Raw genomic sequence first — 19384 nt, forward strand, 5'->3', positions numbered from 1 at the left:
AAACAAAAACAGCCATAACCACATTTACTAAAAGGTTTTTCGAGAAACAAGGCGCATCTAGCGGTGCTGAACTCTTCAGCCACGCAGGGGTCCAGGTTGGATTGGCCCGGGTCACGAGTCTCACGCCAGTGTCGGCGTGACGACCATCCCTGAGACCGCTTTCTGCAAACCGCCTGGTTTCTGCAAACCGCCTGGTTTCTGCAAACCGCCTGGTGGTTTCTGCAAACCGCCTGGTTGTTTCTGCAAGCCGCCCCTAGACAGACCCGAGTGGCACACTGGCCTAGAGGTTTCCGTGTTGACTCCCGAGCCGCGGCCGGGGCAGGGCAGGGGTGACGCCCCGTGCGGGCGGCTGGGCGGGCGAGCGGGGCGGGGCGAGCGCGGCTCCCATTCGCCGGCCGCCGAGCCGACTCCCCAGCCGCGGCGGCGCCGCCTGCCGAGCGCAGGGCCCGGGACCGCGCCCCTGGCGGAAGCATGCTGGACTTCGCCATCTTCGCCGTCACCTTCCTGCTGGCGCTGGTGGCAGCCGTGCTGTACCTCTACCCGGTAACCGCCGACTCGGGGCTCGGGGGGTGCGCCTGCGCCTGCGCCGCGCGGACCTGGGCCCGAGGGGGAGCGCTGGCGGGAGGGGCACGTGGCACCGCCCCGCAGGGCCTGCCCCGTGCGCATGCGCGCCCCGCCAGCGACCCGGCCCGTCCTGCCCGGGGACCGGGGACCGGGGAGCGGGGAGCGGGATTGTGGTTGTCCTGGGCGGCCCCGCGTACCCCATTCGGCGCTGCTGTCTTTCTTGTGGGGGGCCTTTTGCGGTCCTGACGCCCTCAAACCACAGTCCCGTTGGCTACGGCATCCGGGGAGAGACTCCTGGCCATCTTTCCCCAGCCGCCCTCCTGCATCTGTCCCTGCTGCATCCTTGTTGGAATGGGCGAGGCCGTGCTCGCCGGGATGCTCGCTAGGGCGAGGGCCGTAGGCAGCCACCCCCACCTCCCACCCCACCCCACCCCGGGTCTCCCGGACTTTGTCCTCCTGTCCTTTTCAGAGGGGAAGTTCTCAAAACTCCCGAGTTAGTGGTTAAGGGTCATCCTTAAATCATAGGCGTCGTGTATACCAGAAATCCCGGCCCTGGGGAGGTGGCCCAGGAGGATGGGAGCTCAGAGCCCACCCTGGACTCCATCAAACCCCGTCTCAGCCCCCTCCCACCCCAAATGTGTACAAAGTTCGGTGGATTTATGGAAAAGTGGAAAGGTAGTGAACAGCCCCAGGTAGATTGATAACTGGCGGTGGAAATGCCCCTTAGAAGCGTCTGTCCAGAGCGGGTGAATGGATTAGGCTACTGCCGAAAACAAATTCCTGGACTCATAAGAAACAAAACATGGATATGAAGAAGGCAAGAGAGCAAACTGTGTCCTAGCAAGCGAGATCCATGTGGCTAGAGCCGATTTAAAACCAGACAGGGATGTAAACGGCGGAGAGGCCGTTTTAGGGACTTACAGTGTTCTACTGGAGGGTTTCAATAGACAAGTGGCAGTTTTAGTTTAAAGAAAAGCTGGGAATGATGTCCTCCTTCGGCCTATAATCCTAGCACTTGGGAGGTAGAAGCAGGAGAGTGTGAAGGTTTTCCTCCAATCCAGAGCCAAGACCAGCCTGGAACACATGAGACCTTGATTTAAATTTTTAATTTTATATACTAGAAATGATGGAGTTTCTGTAATAATATGGAAGAGAAAATGTCTTGAATTCATTCCTTTTACCTAAATGCAAATCTTTGAATCAAGGAATTTTCAGATTTAAAACAGTAGTTTGAGAGCTGTGCATGCAGCTACTCAGAGCTCAGGTGGGAGGTCCTTGAGTTTGGAACCACCTTGGGCAATGTAGTGAGATCCCACTTCAGAACAACCCTAATTTTATTAGGTAAGTTTTATGAGAACCATTCTGGCTGCTGTGTTAAGAATGGACCATAAGCCGGGCGGTGGTGGCGCACGCCTTTAATCCCAGCACTCGGGAGGCAGAGCCAGGCAGATCTCTGTGAGTTCGAGGCCAGCCTGGGCTACAGAGGGAGATCCAGGACAGGCGCAAAGCTACACAGAGAAACCCTGTCTCAAAAAACGAAAAAAAAAAAAAATGGACCATAATTATGGGGCTGAGGCAAGGGTAGGAGCAGAGAGCAGTTGGAAAGATACAGTATTTTGGTGAGAGATGGTGTTAGCTTGGACCCCAGGTAGCACTGGAAAGAACCACAACTTTGTGACCATAAAGCCAGTGAAACTGGATATAAAATGTGTGCCTAAGAGACTCTGGAAGAAAAACACTTTTTTTTTTTTTTTTTTTGCCGAGTAGATAGGAGAATGGATTTGACCCCAGGGAAAGTGAGGATTTTGTGTAGTTTTTATTTTGGTGAGAGTTAGTGATGTTTCATAGGGATCAGAAGTTTGGTGTGATTAAGCCAAGTTTGAGACGCCTGTTAGACATCTGTTGTAGAATATTATTTTAAGGTGTGTTACTTTGTTTATGCGCTGTAACAGTTGTTTAATGATGGAGAGATGTGTTTGATTAAATAAAATTCACCTGCGGTCAGGAGGCTGAGTCAACTAGCTGACAGGAAGTGGTAGGGAGGAGCCAGGTGGAGAAATTGTGTGTGTGTGCTTGGTTTTTCGAGACAGGGTTTCTTTGTGTAGCTTTGGAGCCTGTTCTGGAACTCACTCTGTAGCCCAGGCTGGCCTCGAACTCACAGAGATCTGCCTGCCTCTGCCTCCCGAGTGCTGGGATTAAAGGTGTGCGCTGCCACTGCTTTGGAGAAGGGTCTTTAAGGGAGGGGTGAGGAGAAGCATGAGGACTTTTTGGAGGATGAGAGCAAAAGGTGAGCTACTTGCTATTAGCCTCAGAAGAGCAGAATTCCACCTTAACCTTTGAATCTTGAGTTCTTTAGAGGGACGGAGGCTTAGTGAAGTTCCCTTCGTTGCTTTGCAAGAGCCGGAGTTTGAGGGAACAGAATTCCCTCCGGCTACTGTCCTCGCGGCCCTAACGGCTGCTGGTAGCGGTGGAGTTGCAGTTGCTGATTTGGGACAGCTGTGGCTTAAACGGCAGCAACCATTAAATAAAGGACAACAGACGTCCAAGTGGGGAGGAGACACACATCAGTCTTGAGTTTTAAGGTAAAAGACGAGACTAGGGAGAGTTTGGGACTGCCAGTGTATAGATGATATTTAAACTTGGAAGTTGTTCCAGTCTCCTGGGGAATTGAGGTATAGCAGAGAAAAGGTCCAGGGTCTCAGCCCTGAACTTGCTGTGCATAGAGGCTGAAGAAGGAATTGGGGTAGGGCAGAAGGGGGCTGCAAAGACTCCCGAGGGGTGGCAGCCAGACCAAAGGAAGGCAAAGAATGATCAGTTAAGTCAAATGTGGCAAAATGTGCCACGGAGACTCGGGTGTGAGAATTGAGTAATATTGGTAATCAGAGACGAGCAGTTCCAGTGGATGATGGGATGATGACCTGACCATGGTGAACTGGTCAGCGGAATGATGGGGATGACCTGACCTAGTGGACGGGTCAGTGGAATGATGGGGATGACCTGAAATAGTGGATTGATCAGTGGAATGATAGATGATGACCTGATGACCTGACCTAGTGGACTGGTCAGTGGAATGATGGGGATGACCTGACCATAGTGGACTGGTCAGCGGAATGATAGATGATGATCTGATGACTTGACCATAGTGGAACGGGTCAGTGGAATGATGGATGATGACCTGACCGTAGTGGATTGAAAGGTAGTGGAATGATGACCTGGATGGTCAGTGGAATGATGGGGATGACCTGACCTAGTGGACTGGTCAGTGGAATGATGGGGATGACCTGACCATGGTAAACTGGTCAGTGGAGTGATGGGTGGTGACCTGACTGTAGTGGACTGGTCAGTGGAATGATGGGGATGACCTGACCATGGTAAACTGGTCAGTGGAGTGATGGGTGGTGACCTGACTGTAGTGTATTGAAAGGTACTGAAGTATGCTTAATTCTCAAGAGTTTTGCAATGTAGAGTGCTTTTTGTGTGGAGTGGGAAGTGAGTAGAAGGAATCTTTCCACGTGGGAGAAACTACATGTTTACGTGCTGATGAGGACTGTGGAGTTAGGAGGGGAAATCACCTTGTAAGAAACGGAATTGTCGAAGGTGTTTTTTGCAGGTATAGTGGGATACGGAGACTATAATTGGGAGCTAGACCGTTCATCCACAGTACTGGAAGGGAAGAGACTGTAAGAGAGTGAGCCAGAGTGGTGGCTCAGAATCTGTTTTCATTCAGTACAGTGGCTGCATCTTAAGCAACTACTGTCCCAGCCAGCAGCGGTTCCTCTCACAGGTCACAGCCAGGCAGGAATTCTGTGCCCTCAGGCACTGGCTGTATCATGGTGCTAAAGGGAATTTTCTCTAAATCTCTATCCTCGTGTAGAACTCAGGATTCAAAGGTTGGGGTGAAATCCTGCTAGCTCAGAGAGGCTAAATAGCAAGCACATAGCTCACCTCCTCTCCCTGCTCACATCTCCTGAGAAAGGGGCCGTCCTCCTGCTCAGCCCCCCTCTTAGGAACCCTACAACACTTAGTTCCTCCCTACCACTTCCTGTCAGCTAACTGCTGACTCAGCCTCCTGCTGGCAGGTTAATTTTTTTTCATCAAACGAATGTAGCACATCTTTGCATTGTTAACAGAGGCAGCAGAAACAAATGTAACACACACCTTTACACAGTTAAAATAATATTCCACAACAGTTAATAGCACTTGCTGCTCTTGCAGAAGATCCAAGGTCAGTTTCCAGCACGCTCATGGACTGGGGGTGGGGCACGATTGCTTGTAACTCCTGGATCTGAGACCCTCTTTTGGCCTCTGAGGGCACCGCATATATGGGGCGCACATACGGACAAGACACACACACACACATTAATAAAAATAAAATTTGAGAAGAAAGAATATAAAGAAACAGATGTAGGTGGGTAAGTATTGTTAGAAGATTCCCAGTTGCCTTTTCCCCCACAAAGACATAGAAGCAGAATTATTGATCACTGGTGAAGACAGGACGGCTGAAGAGAGACATGAAATGGTGTCCACCACCACCCCAGCTGTTCTCCGACTCTGGGAGCTCAGAGTCTGCTCCCAAGTAAAGTGTAGTCAGAACGGAAGAAGACAGAAGGTTCATAAAGGATCCACACGCAGACTGTTGTTGATTCAAATCTAACAGAATAACAGCACAAGAGAGGAAAGGCTTACATTCAAAATTTCAGTCCATGCGTCGTCTGGCTTTTAGGCCTGAGGCGAGGCAGACACCACAGGGACTGGGCAAGGTGGAGGAAAGCTGTTCGCCACTGGGCAGTCAGGAGGCAGAGAGCAGTGAGGGAGAGGGGAAGAAAGGGGCCCGGAGCACACACCTGGTGGCTTTCCTGTAACTAAGGCCTCAACTCCTAATAATTCATTCAGCCCTAAAGAGTGGTTTGTATCCCCAGTAAAACGTGAAAAACCTAGCTTTTCATTTATGAGTGGTTATCAGTTGGAGACAACTTTGGAGTTTGGGATGGGAGCTTGTGTCCACGTCTCTCAGCTCTGGGACCCCATCTGGCAAAGACTGAAGACCCATGCTGGCCTCGTGCATGCGCCCACCTGTGGGAGCCCACAGAGGCTCCCTAGTAAGGCCTTACTCAAGGTCGGAAAGTCTGAGCTTGCTTTTACCCAGCAGGGCTGCATGATAGGATGATTTGGCCGAGAGCGTGGTTACCAGGTGTTTGGAAGGGTCTACACTTGTTGGTACTTTATACCTCGACCTTGAAAGGGGGAGGTCCTTTGCCCCTCCCCTTGCTCATGTAGGAAAAGCCCATCATGATTAAACTCGGTGCGACATGGTATTGTGACCCTCCACAGGATAGCCCTCCCAAAGTTGTCCTGTGTCTGTCTTTTCTGTCTACTATGTCTATATTTCTATCTAATACTTCCTCATTCCTCACTCCTCCCCGCAAGAACCCCTCGACAGGTCGGAGCTGGTCTCCTACACCCACCCATCCCTGTGAGTTCGTGTGTTTGTTGGTCCTGTTGTGTTTAGAAGGTCTTGTGTTCTTGGTTACTTCCATCCTCTCTCTGGCTCGTACAATCTTTCTGTTACCTCGTCCACAAGATTCCCTGGACCTGAGAGGATGGTTTGATGAAGACATACCATTTAGGACTGAGTGTTCCAAGGTCTCTCACTCTCTCTGCATTGTCCAGGCTGCGGGTCTGTGTATCTGTTCCCGTCTCCTGCAGGAGGCAGCTTCTCTGATGATGGCTGAGCAAGGCACCAATTTATGAGTGTAGTAGAATGTCATTAGGAATCATTTCATTTTTGCATTTCTTTAGCAGAACAGTTGTATTTGGCTTTCCCTAGGTCCCAGGCCTATCTAGTCTCAAGTTCTTGACCTGTGTTGGGCATGGGTTCCACTTCATGGAGTGAGCCTTAAGTCCAGTCAGATATTGGTTAGTGACTCCCACAAGCTTTGTGCCGTTATTGACTAGTGCATCTTGCTGGCAGGTCATCATCGTAGGTCGAGGGGTTTGTGGCTGGGTTGGTGTTTCCCTGGCTTTGGTAGCATGCCGAGTACCTTCCAGTTCCATGAACACTAGTCTGGGGATAAAGGCTAGGTCAGCACCAGCTTGACTTCTCCGTGTTCAGTGAGTTGTATAGATGTTGTATTCAGCAAGAGATCCTTGTGATCAGTTTGTGGAGAGAAACCAATAGCCTTGGGCAACAGCCTGGGTTGTTTGGGGGTTCCCATGGGACCCCTTTGGCCAGCAACTCAATTAGATGTAACCGAATCCCGGTACTGGCAGCTTCCTTTAGTGATGAGAGATGTCCAGTTGGGGCGCTCTCTCCCCTGTTACTTTGAGATTTCTTTTAGATCATCTTCATATGTCTGTATATTGTAGGAAGCTTCCACCGTCATAGGTTTCTATGACACCTCAGATGGCCCTTAATTTTAGCTGTCTCTCTCCTACTCCCTTCCTCCCCACTTCCCCCTCCCACTCCCTGCTTGACCCTCCCATTCCAGTCTCCCCCACCAACCGTAACTATTTATTCATTTCCCCTTCCTAGAGAGACCCACCCCTCCCCCTAGTCCCTTACTCTGTACCTGATCTCTACGGTTCTATGGACTGTAGCTTGCTTATTGAAAACTTAACCACTGACATCCACATGTAAGTGAATACATACTAGGTTTGTCTTTCTGGGTCTGGGTGACCTCACTCAGGATATTTTTTTTTTCCTAACTTCATCCATTTACCTATGAATTTCATAATTTTATATTTTTAATGACTGAGTAATATTCCATTGTGTATATGTAGCACATTTTCTTTATCCATTTATCTGTTGACAGACATCTAGGCTATTTCCAGTTTCTGGTTGTAATGAATAGAGCAGCCGATGGACATGGTTCAGCAAGTGTCTTTGGAGTAGTGTAGCTGGATCTTGAGGTAGATCAATTCCCAGCTTTCTGAGGAACCTTCACATTGATTTCTGTACAGATTTATACTCCACTTATTCCACGTTCTCCCCAGCATGAGCTGTCATTTGTCTTCTTGATCTTGGCCATTCTGACAAGCATAAAATGAAATCTCAAAGCTGTTTTGATTTGCGTTTCCCTGATGACTAAGGATGTTGAACATTTCTTTAAGTGTTTCCCAACCATTTGTGTTTCCTCTTTGGAGAATTCTCTGTTTAGATCTGTACCCCCATTTTTAAATTGGGTTATTTGTTTTCTTTATATCTAGTTTTTTGAGTCCTTTATATACTTTGGAAATTATCACTCTATCAGACATGTAGTTGGTAAAATCTTTTCCCATTCTGCAGCCTGCCACCTTGTCAGAGTGATGGTGTCCTTGGCCATATAGAAGCTTTTCGACTTCATGAGTCCCATTTATTAATTGTTGATCTTAATGCCTGTGTTAACTGTGTTCTGGTCACAAAGTCTTCCTGTGCCAATGAGTTCGAGACTATTCCTCTCTCTCTCTCTCTCTCTCTCTCTCTCTCTCTCTCTCTCTCTCTCTCCCCCCCCCCCCCCCGGAGCTGAGGACCAATCCCAGGGCCTTTACCACTGAGCTAAATCCCCAATCCACCCCACCCCCGCACTTTCTCTTCTATCAGGTTTTGTGTTGCGGTCTTTGATCCATTTGGAGTTTTGTGCAGGGTGATAAGTATGGATCTACTTGGATTATTCTACTCTAGTTTAACCAGGTACCATTTGTTGAAGATGCTGTCTTTTTTTTTTTTTTTTTTTTTCCAGTGTGTGTTTCTGGCTTCTTTATCAAAAGATCAGGTGTCCATGAGTGTGTGTTATGTCTGGATCTTCAATTCTATTCCATTGATCAATATGTCTGTTTTTGTATCAATACCGTGTGGTTTTTATTACTATAGCTCTGTGGTACAACTTGAAATCGGGGATGGTAATACCTCCAGCAGTTCTTTTATTATTCAGGATTGTTTTAGATATCCTGGGTTTTTTGTTTTTCCACATGAAGCTGAAGATTGTCCTTTCAAAAATGTGTGAAGAACTGTGTTGGAATTTTGGTGAGGAGATTGCATTGAATCTGTAGATTGCTTTTGGTAAGATGGCCATTTTGACTACGTTAATCCTGCTGATCCATGAGCATGGGAGATCTTTCCATTTTCTGATATCTTCTTCAATTTCTTTCTTCAAAGACTTGAAGTTCTTATCATACAAGTCTTTCACTTGGCTAGAGTTACCCCAGGATATTTTCTATTATTTGAGGTCATTTTGAAAGGTGTTGTCCCCTGTTTTCCCTCTCAGTCCTTTTGTCATAGGAAGGCCACTGACTTCTGTGTGTTTTGTATCTAGCCACTTACAGAAGGTTTTCCAGTGGAGTTTTAAGGGTCATTTATGTATATATACTATCATATCATCTGCAAATAATGATACTTTGACCTCTTCCCTTCCTGTTTATATCCCCTTTATCTCCTTCAGCTGTCGTACTGCTTTAGCTAATGCTTAAAGTCTGTTGAATAGGTTTGGAAAGAGTGGACAACCTGCCTTGTTCCTGACTTTGGTGGAAATGCTTTGAGGTCCTCTCCATTAATCTGATGTTTGCTATCAGCTTGCTATAAATTGCCTTTAATATGTTGAGGCATGTCCCTTGTATCCCTAATCTCTCTAGGACTTTTATCATGAAGGGGTGCTGGGTTTTATCAAAGGCCTTTTCTGCATCTTAAAGAGATGAGCATGTGTTTTTTGTCTTTCAGTTTGTTGATATGATAGATTACATTTATCAGTTTACATATGTTTAACCATCCCTGCATCTCTGGGATGAAGCCTACTTGATTGTGGTAGATGATCTTTTTGATGTGTTCTTGGATTCAGTTTGCAAATATTATATTGAGAAATTTTTTTTTTTTTTTTTGCATCTGTATCCATAAGGAAAGTTGGTCCAAAATTCTTTTTCTTTGTTGGTCTTTATGTGGCTTAGGTATCAGGGTAATTATGGTCCCATTTAAAAAAATTGGACAATGTTCCTTCTGTTTCTATTTTGTTGAATAATTTGAGCCATATTGGCATTACCTCTTCTTTGAAAGTTTGGTAGAGTTCTGCACTAAAACCATCTGGCCCTGGGGTTTTGTTTGTTTTTTTGTTTTTTGGTTTTTTTTGGGGGGGGAGGCGGGGAGACTTTTAATGACTGCTTCTATTTCACTAGGGCTTATAATTCTGTTTAATTGCTTATCTGATCTTGATTTACCTTTGGTAGGTGGTATATATCAACAAAATTAGGCATTTCTTTTAGAATTTGGTGGACTACAGGTTTTAAAGTATGTCATTAAGATTCTTCAGATTTCCCCAGTGTCCGTTGTTATGCCCTCTTTTAATTTCTAATTTTGTAAATTTGGATAGTCTCTCTCTGCCTTTTAGTTCATTTGCATAAGGGTTTGTTACTACTGCTGATTTTTCTTAGAGAACCAGCTCCGTTTCGTTGACTTTTCATACTGCTTTTGTTTGTTTGTGTTCCGTTGATTTCAGTCCTGAGTTTATTTCTTGCTGTCTGCTCCTCTTGGTGTGATTTTTCTTCTTTTTGTTCTAGAGCTCTCGGGTGCACTGTTAAGTTCCTAGTATGACATCTTTCCAGTTTTTTATTTTTTTTTCTAGACTAGAATTCTTTTTATTAAGATTATAAAACTTAGACCTTTTTTTAAATTTTATGTGTATGAATGTTTGGCCTGCATACATGTATGTGCACCACACAGATGCCTGTTGGATCCCCTGACTGGTGGTCGGGATGGTTGTAAGCCACCAGGTAGATGCTTGGACTCAACCCCCAGTCTTCCTGCAAGTGCGACAGATACTCTCCACTGCTGAGCCATCTCTCCGGCCCCAGGCTAGGATTCTTAATGCATGATGGTAGTGAATTAGGGAAGTTCATGGAAATGACACCTCTTCTATTTTCTTTTCTTTTTCTTTTTAATCTCTTCATGGAGGTTACACCTATCAATACATTTATTTATAAATTAAACCAAAATAATGTTTAACTCATTAAAATGTAGCAGGGAACCCATGATGCCGTAATGAACTATTTCCCCAAACAATGATTTTAAGACAAAGGGAAGCGTTCATGGGAAGGAAGGGGAATCACTTTTGCATCTGCAAATCTCTAATGGCAGGCTGGCTCACTAGAAGACATCTGGATCTTCCAGTCAGTTTCTGTCTGGTGTGTCTCTGTATCTCACACCATGTAGCTCCTGGAACACATCACCAAAGCCTCTAAAGAATGAGAGTGAGGGATTGAAGAGATGGCTCAGAGGTTAAGAGCACTGGTTGCCCTTCCAGAGGTCCTGAGTTCAATACCCAGCAACTGCATGGTGACTCACAACCATCTGTAATGAGATCTGGTGCTCCCTTCTGGCCTGCAGGTGTACATGCAGACAGAATACTGTACACATAATAAATAAATTAAAAAAAAAAAGAAGAGGAACGAGAGTCAATAAACAGGCAACAGCTGATAATGGAGAGGAAGAGAAAGTGCCTCCAGGTCCTGGGTGGGCAGACACCTGGAAACAGCTGGATGGAGCAGAGGTGCCGAGATGTCATTGAGACGCATGATAGCAACTTAAGTCTTTTTTTTTTTTCCTTCAGACCTTTTCTTTATTCTTCTTTTGCATTCTCTATTCTTTATTTTCCTGGTGATTTCCTTCTCTTGTTCTTTGTTTTCTTCCTAACAGTTTTTTAATGTAGGCACTTAGCGCTGTGAACGTGCCTCTTAGACCCACCTTCCTTGTGTCCCATACGTTTGGGTATGCTGTGTGTTCATTTTCATTCAGTTCTAGAAAGTCTTTCTTAATTTCTGTCTGGACTAATTTTTCATTCAAAGTGAGTTGTTCAGTTTCCATGGGTTTATAAGCTTTCTATTTCTCTTGGTGTTGACATCCATTCTTAGTCTGTGGTGGTCAGATAGGATGCAGGGTGTTATTTCAGTGTTCTTGTATTTGTTGAGACTTACTTTGTGTCCAAGTATGTGATCAGTTCTGGAGAATGTTCCATGAGGTGCTGAGAAGAATATATGTTCTTTTGTGTTTGGGTGAAATGTTCTGTAAATATCTGTTAGGTCCATTTGGTTTATGACACCATTTCTCTGTTTAGTTTTTGTCTGGGTGACTTTGTGTTTTGGCAAAAATGGAGATTAAGTCTCCCACTATCAATGTGTGAGGGTCAATATGTGAGTGAAGCTGTAGGTGTGTTCCTTTTACAAACTTGGGTGTCCTTGTGTTTGGTGCGTAGGTGTTAAGAATTTCAAAAATAAATTGCAGTGTCCTCGTGGTGATTTTTCTTTTGAGTGTGTAGTGTCCTTCCCTATTTCTTCTGATTAGTTTTGGTCTGGAGTCTCTTGTGTCAGATATTAAAATGGCTACACCAGCTTGCTTCTTAGGTCCATTTGCTTGGAATATCTTTTTCCATCATCCCTTTACCCTTAGGTGATGTCCATCCTCGATGTTAAGGTGTGTTTATTAGATGCAGCAGACTTCCAAAAAGCATTCCACTGTTTGCGTTTTCACAGATTCCATTAATGGATTTATTCATACTTCTTTGACGACCCTGAACATATCATGATAGCTATTTCCAAGTCCCTGTCTGTACTTCGCCTACATTGCATTTTTCAGGGCCCACTGCAGTAGGGTTGCTGAGCCTTAGTGGAGACACTCCGTCCTGGCTGGAATTGTGTTTTTCTCCTGGCATCTGGCTTTGGAATGATTGGAATTTTGGGTGCTGACATCTGCTCTTGTCTTTACTGGGTGGGTGTTCTGTGTCCTTCTCTGGTTCTTAGACTGTGGTGGCTTTGGGTCGCCTGGCCCAAAGGGATGCTTCTGAGCTCCTGCCAAATGTGGCCGCTGGGAATCCTGGGTAGAGTGTGTCTCGGGGGAGCTGGCACACAGGCGTGGGGACAAGCTGGAAGGGGGTGGTTCAGAGGGTCCACGGGAGGGAGGAAAGTTGGGTGTGCCACCGGGATCTGCATTGACCCCTGGGAAGAGGAGCAGGGAGGAAGTCGATATCCCCATCACAACACAGTGATGTCACGGCAGGGGGTCCGCGGTAAAGCTGGCCTTAGACTGGAGTTGGAGATGGAGGGCGGGTGTTCGTGGAGTGCCTCCTGGAGTTGGCAGCTGAGACGTCATTTCATTTTTTTTAAGACAGGAGTTGCTGTGTAGTATTGTCTAGCTTTGAATGAGCTGTTCCTTCAGTCTCCTGAGTGCTGGGATTGTACATCTGGGCCACCACACCTGACTGTGGTTTATTATTTCACTAGAAAGAGTATACTTACTCAGAAATGAGTGAATTACTAACTCGATGAGGATTTTTTTTCCTTTTTCTTTTTCTAGCCAGGTGGATGGGACCATATATAGGTTCAGTACAATAGAAACAGAGTGTTTTTTGATTTGGAGCCCAGGATGATTGTTCGCTGGGTAAGGTGCTTGCTGGGCAAGCATGGCATTGAGTTCAATCCTCAACACAGGCATGAAGAGCAGGACATGGTTTTAGTCCCAGTACACGCGACAGTTGAAGCCCTGGAATTGTCTGGATGGACAGCCTAGCTTAATCAGGGAGCCCCAGATCCTAGTGAGAGACCTTGTTTCAAAAGCCAAGGCAGACAGCCTTTGAGAATGACACCAGTGCTGATCTCTGGGGTCTACATGCATATACACACGCGCCCGCATACGTGTGTCTGTAGGCCGAACACACACACACACACACACACACACACACACACACACACACACACGCAATATACATGATCTGGTTAACTGATAGAACAGTTATTAAATTCTTAGAATATTTTTTGAAAAATTGACAGGAAAAGTATGAAATAATTCTTTCTTACGCCAGGAGTCCATTAGTTTTGTTTTGATGTAGAAATGAGTTCTTGAATTCGGCTGAATTGGAAAGTTGTTGTTTAAGGTCCTGGAGATGTCCTGTGTAAGCATGTAGGGCTCCTCAGATCTGTGACAGTTCATGACACTAAGCTGTGGTTTTTTGTTTTTTTTTTTCCCTTTCAGGCTTCCCGACAAGCTGCAGGAATTCCGGGGATTGCACCGACCGAAGAAAAGTAAGGTTTTGTTGTTGTTTGTTTGTGTTTTTATCTAATAGAGGCATCGTTTCCTTTCCAGCACTAAACAAAACTATGTTTTCATGGAGTTGCTTTTTGTTTTTTTGTTTTTTTGAGTTCTTTTTGGTGCTGGGGATGGAACCCCAGGCCCCAAGCTTGGTTAGCAAGTGTTGTGCCTTTGAACTACAGCCTCAGTCCTAAACCTTATTTTATTTATTTATTTATTTATTTATTTATTTATTTTTTAATTTTTTTTTTTTTTGGTTTTTCGAGACAGGGTTTCTCTGTGTAGCTTTGCGCCTTTCCTGGGACTCATTGGTAGCCCAGACTGGCCTCGAACTCACAGAGATCCGCCTGGCTCTGCCTCCCGAGTGCTGGGATTAAAGGCGTGCGCCACCACCGCCCGGCCTAAACCTTATTTTTATGTCACTCATTTCCATGTACCTCTGGGCGTACAACCTAACCTTTACAAACTCAGAGGAAGGCTGTCTGTCATTATTTTGTCTTTCTCTACCCAGAGAAAGCTGAAAATAAGACAAACGGTGGAAAACAAAGCAGCCTTCGAGGCTCATCTTCGGCTCTCCTCAGGCTGTGCGCATGCCCAGAGCTGTCAGGGACGGTGGACATTTGGGTAGTTCTCCTGGACTACGTCAGAGGCTCCTTGTGTTGCTCTCTTGTTTGGTTTCAAGGTGTCATGAATTCACAAAATTCTCAGAAAAAATCCACATCTAAATGTAATCACAGAAACAGCAGGATGGTGAATATAATCGAATTTGGGATTTTTCAGTAATTCAAACGAATGAACCTTTTCTCTGTTGTCTGTTAACTCAGGGTCATCTGTGGCCTTTCTGATTCTCCCAAGTTAAATCGGCTATATGACATGTCTGTCTTTTACCAGAGACGGTAACCTCCCCGACATTGTGAGCAGTGGAAGTTTGCATGAGTTCCTGGTGGATTTGCACGACAGATACGGGCCCGTGGCCTCGTTCTGGTTCGGCAGGCGTCTTGTGGTCAGCTTGGGCACCGCTGACGTCCTCAAGCAGCACTTCAACCCCAACAAGACCTGTAAGTTACGTTTTCTTCCTCCTCAGCTGATCCCTTGCCTTCGGAGAATAAGCGTGTATAAGGAAAGCATTGCTGTTGGGTGGGAAGGGCTGATGTTGATTGAATGCTCTGTGCTGTGTGTTAGGTGTGTACTAAAGTCCTGGTTATTTCGTTTAATAAGATGCAATAGTAAGATATTATATTTTTCTTTCATTTACAAATACACACAATGCAATCCTATTGTAAATTACCTCAGGGTTCTTTTGAGGGAACCTGAGAAAATAGTTTCAGAGTACGTCTGGAAGGGTTAATGTATATGAGCAGCTAGGAAAAGCCTAAGGGATATTAGTGAGAAAATAGCTGTTCTGTCACATAGTACACTATAGAACACTAGATTGATTCAAAGACTCAGACGGTGATAGGACTAGACTGAGGGAGCCGAATGGTAAGTACTTCCTAGGTGAACAGGTACTCAGGAGAAACAGCATTTTTTTTTTTTTTTTTTTTTTTTTTTTTTGGTTTTTCGAGACAGGGTTTCTCTGTGTAGCTTTGCGCCTTTCCTGGAACTCACTTAGTAGCCCAGGCTGGCCTCGAACTCACAGAGATCCGCCGGCCTCTGCCTCCCGAGTGCTGGGATTAAAGGCGTGCGCCACCACCGCCCGGCTTTTTTTTTTTTTTTTTTTTTTTTTTTGGTTTGAGAAACAGCATTTTTATAACAGGAGGAATGCTGTAGAATATATATTTCAGGGCTGGGGAGAGGATTTGGTTGGTCAGGTGTTTGGTGCATAGGCCCTGCAGACCTGTGCTCTATCCCCAGAGACTACACAGGAAGCCAGGTGTGGTGGCATGCCCTTGTCTTCCCAGAACTGGGGAGGTAGCGTTTCCTGGGGCTCACTGGTCAGGCGATCTAGGCAAACGGGCAAGTCCCCATATTGTTAACAGCAGGTGAGATTTAGGATGGATTTTACTTTCTTTGTATTTCTCTGTGTTGTTTAAATTGTTTTTAGTAATGTGTGTGTGCACTCAAATAATATCCCTTCCAAAGGAATAGAGAGAATGTGAGATTAGCTGATTTTATTAACACTTGAAAATGACACACAAAATTATCTGTTTTGCTTTGAAATGTGTGTGTGTGTGTGTGTGTGTGTGTGTGTGTGTGTGTGTGTGTGTGTGTGTCAGGGGTTAAGAGCACTGGCTGCTCTCCCAGAGGCCCCAGGTTTGGTTCCCAGCACCCACATGGCAGCTCACAATTGTCTGCAGCTCCCGTTCTAGATGACGCAGCGCCCAGTTGTGGCTTCTGCAATCATGTGGTGCAGAGACATTCAGGCAGAACATCCAGGCCCAAAAAAGAAAACAAATCTTTTGAAAAGGTTGCCATGTCCATAGACATTTTCTGTAGGCATTAGTGAAGTCCAATGGAATTCTGAATCAGGACAGTTTTGCCCGTTTTCTTTGGCCCTTGATCTGTTGAGATTTACAAAAGACGGTTAAGGGTGTTGTGGGGAGATTGGCATGCTCTCTGCTGGCTCCCTTCACCTCACTGGCCTCTGTTTCCTTGTTGAATATTTTTTCTTCTGAATTACTATTTTAATGTAGAAATACTGAATCTGTCTGTTTCAGCGGACCCATTTGAAACCATGTTGAAGTCATTACTAGGGTATCAATCTGATGGTGGGAGTGTGAGTGAAAGCCACGTGAGGAGGGAACTGTATGGAAATGCCGTGACGGCTGCTTTGCAGAGGAACTTTCCTCTCCTGCTGAAGGTAAGGGGGTAAGTGTTTGGTCTGCAGTGTAGACGGCGGTGTCTACAGGGTGTAGAGGACGGTGTCTACAGGGTGTCCCAGGTGGTAAGTGTTTGGTCTGCAGTGTAGACGACAGTGTTTACAGGGTGTAGACAATGGTGTTTACAGGGTGTAGACAATGGTGTTTACAGGGTGTCCCAGGTGGTAAGTGTTTGGTCTGCAGTGTAGACGACAGTGTTTACAGGGTGTAGACAATGGTGTTTACAGGGTGTCCCAGGTGGTAAGTGTTTGGTCTGCAGTGTAGACGATGGTGTTTACAGTGTGTAGGCAACGGTGTTTACAGGGTGTCTCTAAACCATCAGGATCCCTTATGTTTGCCACTCTCCCGTTAACCTGTTTTTCTAAGCTGACTTTTTCAAGATTGTATTATGATAATTTGTAATTCTAGGAACGTGTGCATGTCTGGGGGCACTGGGTGACTTGGCTAGTCTAACTAGCTAGCTTCCTGTCTCTGCCTCCTGAGTGCTGGGATTAAAGGTGTGCCACCACTGATGTGGGCGCTGAGGTTCCAAACTACATCCTCATACTCTAACCACTGAGCCATCCTCCTGGCCCCTCAGGCCACTCTAGGTCAGTGTTGGAACTCTCATGAAAGTGTGGATTACTGGGCCTCTGCTTGGATATGCTGAGTGGGTGGGATGGGAGCCCAGCATCTTCAGGAAGTTGTACAAAGAAGACTTTGATTCACAAAGTCTCAGTCCAATCCCACTTATCCATACTGTAGTAGTCGGTCTTGGTTGCTGTGGGAAAGCCCCTGGGAAACAGTCTAAGGGAGGCAGAGTGTGTTTTGTTGATGGTTTTAGAGGCTTCTGTCTGTGGTGGCTGGTTCCACTGCTCATCCGCCTGTGGCAAGACAGCATGGTGGAAAGTGTTGAAGGCAGCCAGGGAGCAGAGGGTGAGAAGAGGTAGGGGTGGGGCAGACGCACCTTCACAGACTCATTCCTAGTGACCAATGTTGGTAGTCCTGCTGCCTAGTCTCGGATCAGCTTATGCTTACCTGTCCAGCAGGTGTCCTTGGAGCAAAGCACCTGTGGAAATGGACTCTCACTTGACAAGGACCAGTAGTCCACAGGACCGCAGAGGAATTTGCAAAACTCGTGCAGCTTGTAGGCTCTTTCCTCTCTTGTTATATTGTTGATTCTTTGGGCGGATTTTAGTTTTACTTTATCGGTCACACATGCAGCAGCTATAATTTTCCCTGGAAATTCTGCTCTTTGTCTAATATTTCCCCAGAGTTTTGACAGGGGGCGAATGCTTCTCAGATCTCTTATCTGGAATTACTAACTACAACTCCTAATCCTGGGAACTTTCCTGACTCAATAGAGACAGTTAGGTACATATGAGAAAACAACACTTGGAACATTAACCATGTCTCATAGTCCTGGAAGGGAGAGTAAGGCATGTACACACTGAATAGGGAAAAGCCTCAGGAGTACACATAGTGCCAACTGTTGAGAGTAAGTTCCCTGGACACCAAGCATATAGAGCCAATGGTAGGATCTGGTGAGATCCAATGGGAAAAACGCAATGTGAAACATGGGATGGAGAGATTCATCTTTACCATACACGGAAGAAGTATGCTATAGTGGAATGGGAAAAGAGTTCCTTATCAAAGTCTGCCTTTTATAGAGAGATTGAGACATGGGACCCTCTTGTAGAAAAGAGAACTATAGAGAAGCATATCTTGTAGACATGAAAGAATTGTCTGGGCTTGAATATTGTTGTCCTTAAAGCATTGTACCCATGTCTATTACGTTTTTACTTTGTAACCACAAGTAGCTGCCCGCTGATATTAAGTGCTCCAAGAGCAGGATGTATCTGGCTCGATACTTACTTAAGTCTGTAAAAATGCTGAGCTCTGTGTCTAGGAGAGGGTTATGCAGGGGGTGGGTTATGTATTTGGGGAAGCATAAAGGGGAACAATGGCTTTTATAATGATTACTGGTATTTCTTAAAAGTAAAAAATAGGAGCCAATAATAAAACTGCTCGTGTGAGCCTGGTGGAAAACTCTGTTGAAGTGTAAATAAAGACGGCTCATTTCAGGGCCACTTGAGTGCAATCCACTTGGCGGTCAGAAGTTTTCCTTGCACCAACGCCCCTTCCCTGTCTCAGGACCTGAACCTGAGCGGAGGCTGGACCCCGCCAGCCAACTTTCTCTGGTCGTCCTGACTCAGTGGCCTGTGAATATTAACTTATCGGTGGATTAGCCATTAATGAATGTAGTTCTTCATGATCCAGTCTCAGCAGTTAGTGCACTACACATGAAACCTGGAGGGGGGGGCATTTCATACTAGAGCCTGAACCCAAACCCTTCCTTTCTGTCCCTAAAGGCTCTTAGCTGAGCTGTGTGTGCGCCTGGACAGTTTCCGGTCCTGACCTTCGTCCTTACCCTCCGTCGCTGGCCGTCCCCACCCCTCAGCTTGTTGCATGTTCTCGCTTCCTGCTTTGCTGAGTCCCGGTCCGTCAGTTCCCGGCCTTCCTCATGCCTTCAGCAAACCTCTCCTTCTCAGCACCTTTTCTTTCTCTTGATCTTAAATCTCAGGGAATGCTTTTATTTTCTTCCTCTTCCCTCTCCTCACCTTTGTAGTGCTGGCGTTAATCCAAGGGCCTCACGTATTTTAGGCAAGTGTTCTATTGCCTAGCCTGAAGAATTCTTCCTTCCATCCAAAGCTAATCTACTCACCTTTGACCTGTTAAAATAATTCATCAAAGTAACGTGTCATCCTTATCAAAAACCTGGAAACGAACTGTATAAACGAGTCACAATTTCACCACGTGTTAGTATGTATATTGATATATATTATTGAGAATCATCAGAAGACTGATGCTTGTCTGGGCAGTTTACGGAGGCCCTATCTCAGAAACGTAAGTAGATAAGTAGTCAGTAAACAGTGGTGTTAAGTGATCAGTCAGCAAGGGAGTGTTGCACGCACTGTGC

The 19384-nt window shown here is 45.8% G+C and overlaps 1 protein-coding gene across 3 annotated transcripts in view; it reads left to right on the forward strand.

The window, feature by feature from the left end:
* Positions 1-351: 351 nt before the first annotated feature.
* Positions 352-19384, forward strand: part of LOC128117580 (cytochrome P450 20A1) — a 47893-nt gene continuing 28860 nt past the window's right edge. Inside the window, exons 1-4 of one of the 3 annotated variants that reach the window (XM_052749586.1) lie at positions 352-543; positions 13550-13599; positions 14498-14664; positions 16264-16406. In XM_052749586.1, coding sequence (XP_052605546.1) covers positions 472-543; positions 13550-13599; positions 14498-14664; positions 16264-16406 — 432 coding nt within the window. In that variant the 5' untranslated portion in view covers positions 352-471. The remainder of the gene's footprint in view (positions 544-13549; positions 13600-14497; positions 14665-16263; positions 16407-19384) is intronic. The other 2 variants (XM_052749585.1, XM_052749587.1) reach the window with 2 other exon arrangements.

This window comes from Peromyscus californicus, unplaced genomic scaffold (assembly GCF_007827085.1).
Source record: "Peromyscus californicus insignis strain IS unplaced genomic scaffold, ASM782708v3 Scaffold_21__1_contigs__length_65335640, whole genome shotgun sequence".
NCBI classification, from domain to species: Eukaryota; Metazoa; Chordata; class Mammalia; order Rodentia; family Cricetidae; genus Peromyscus; species Peromyscus californicus.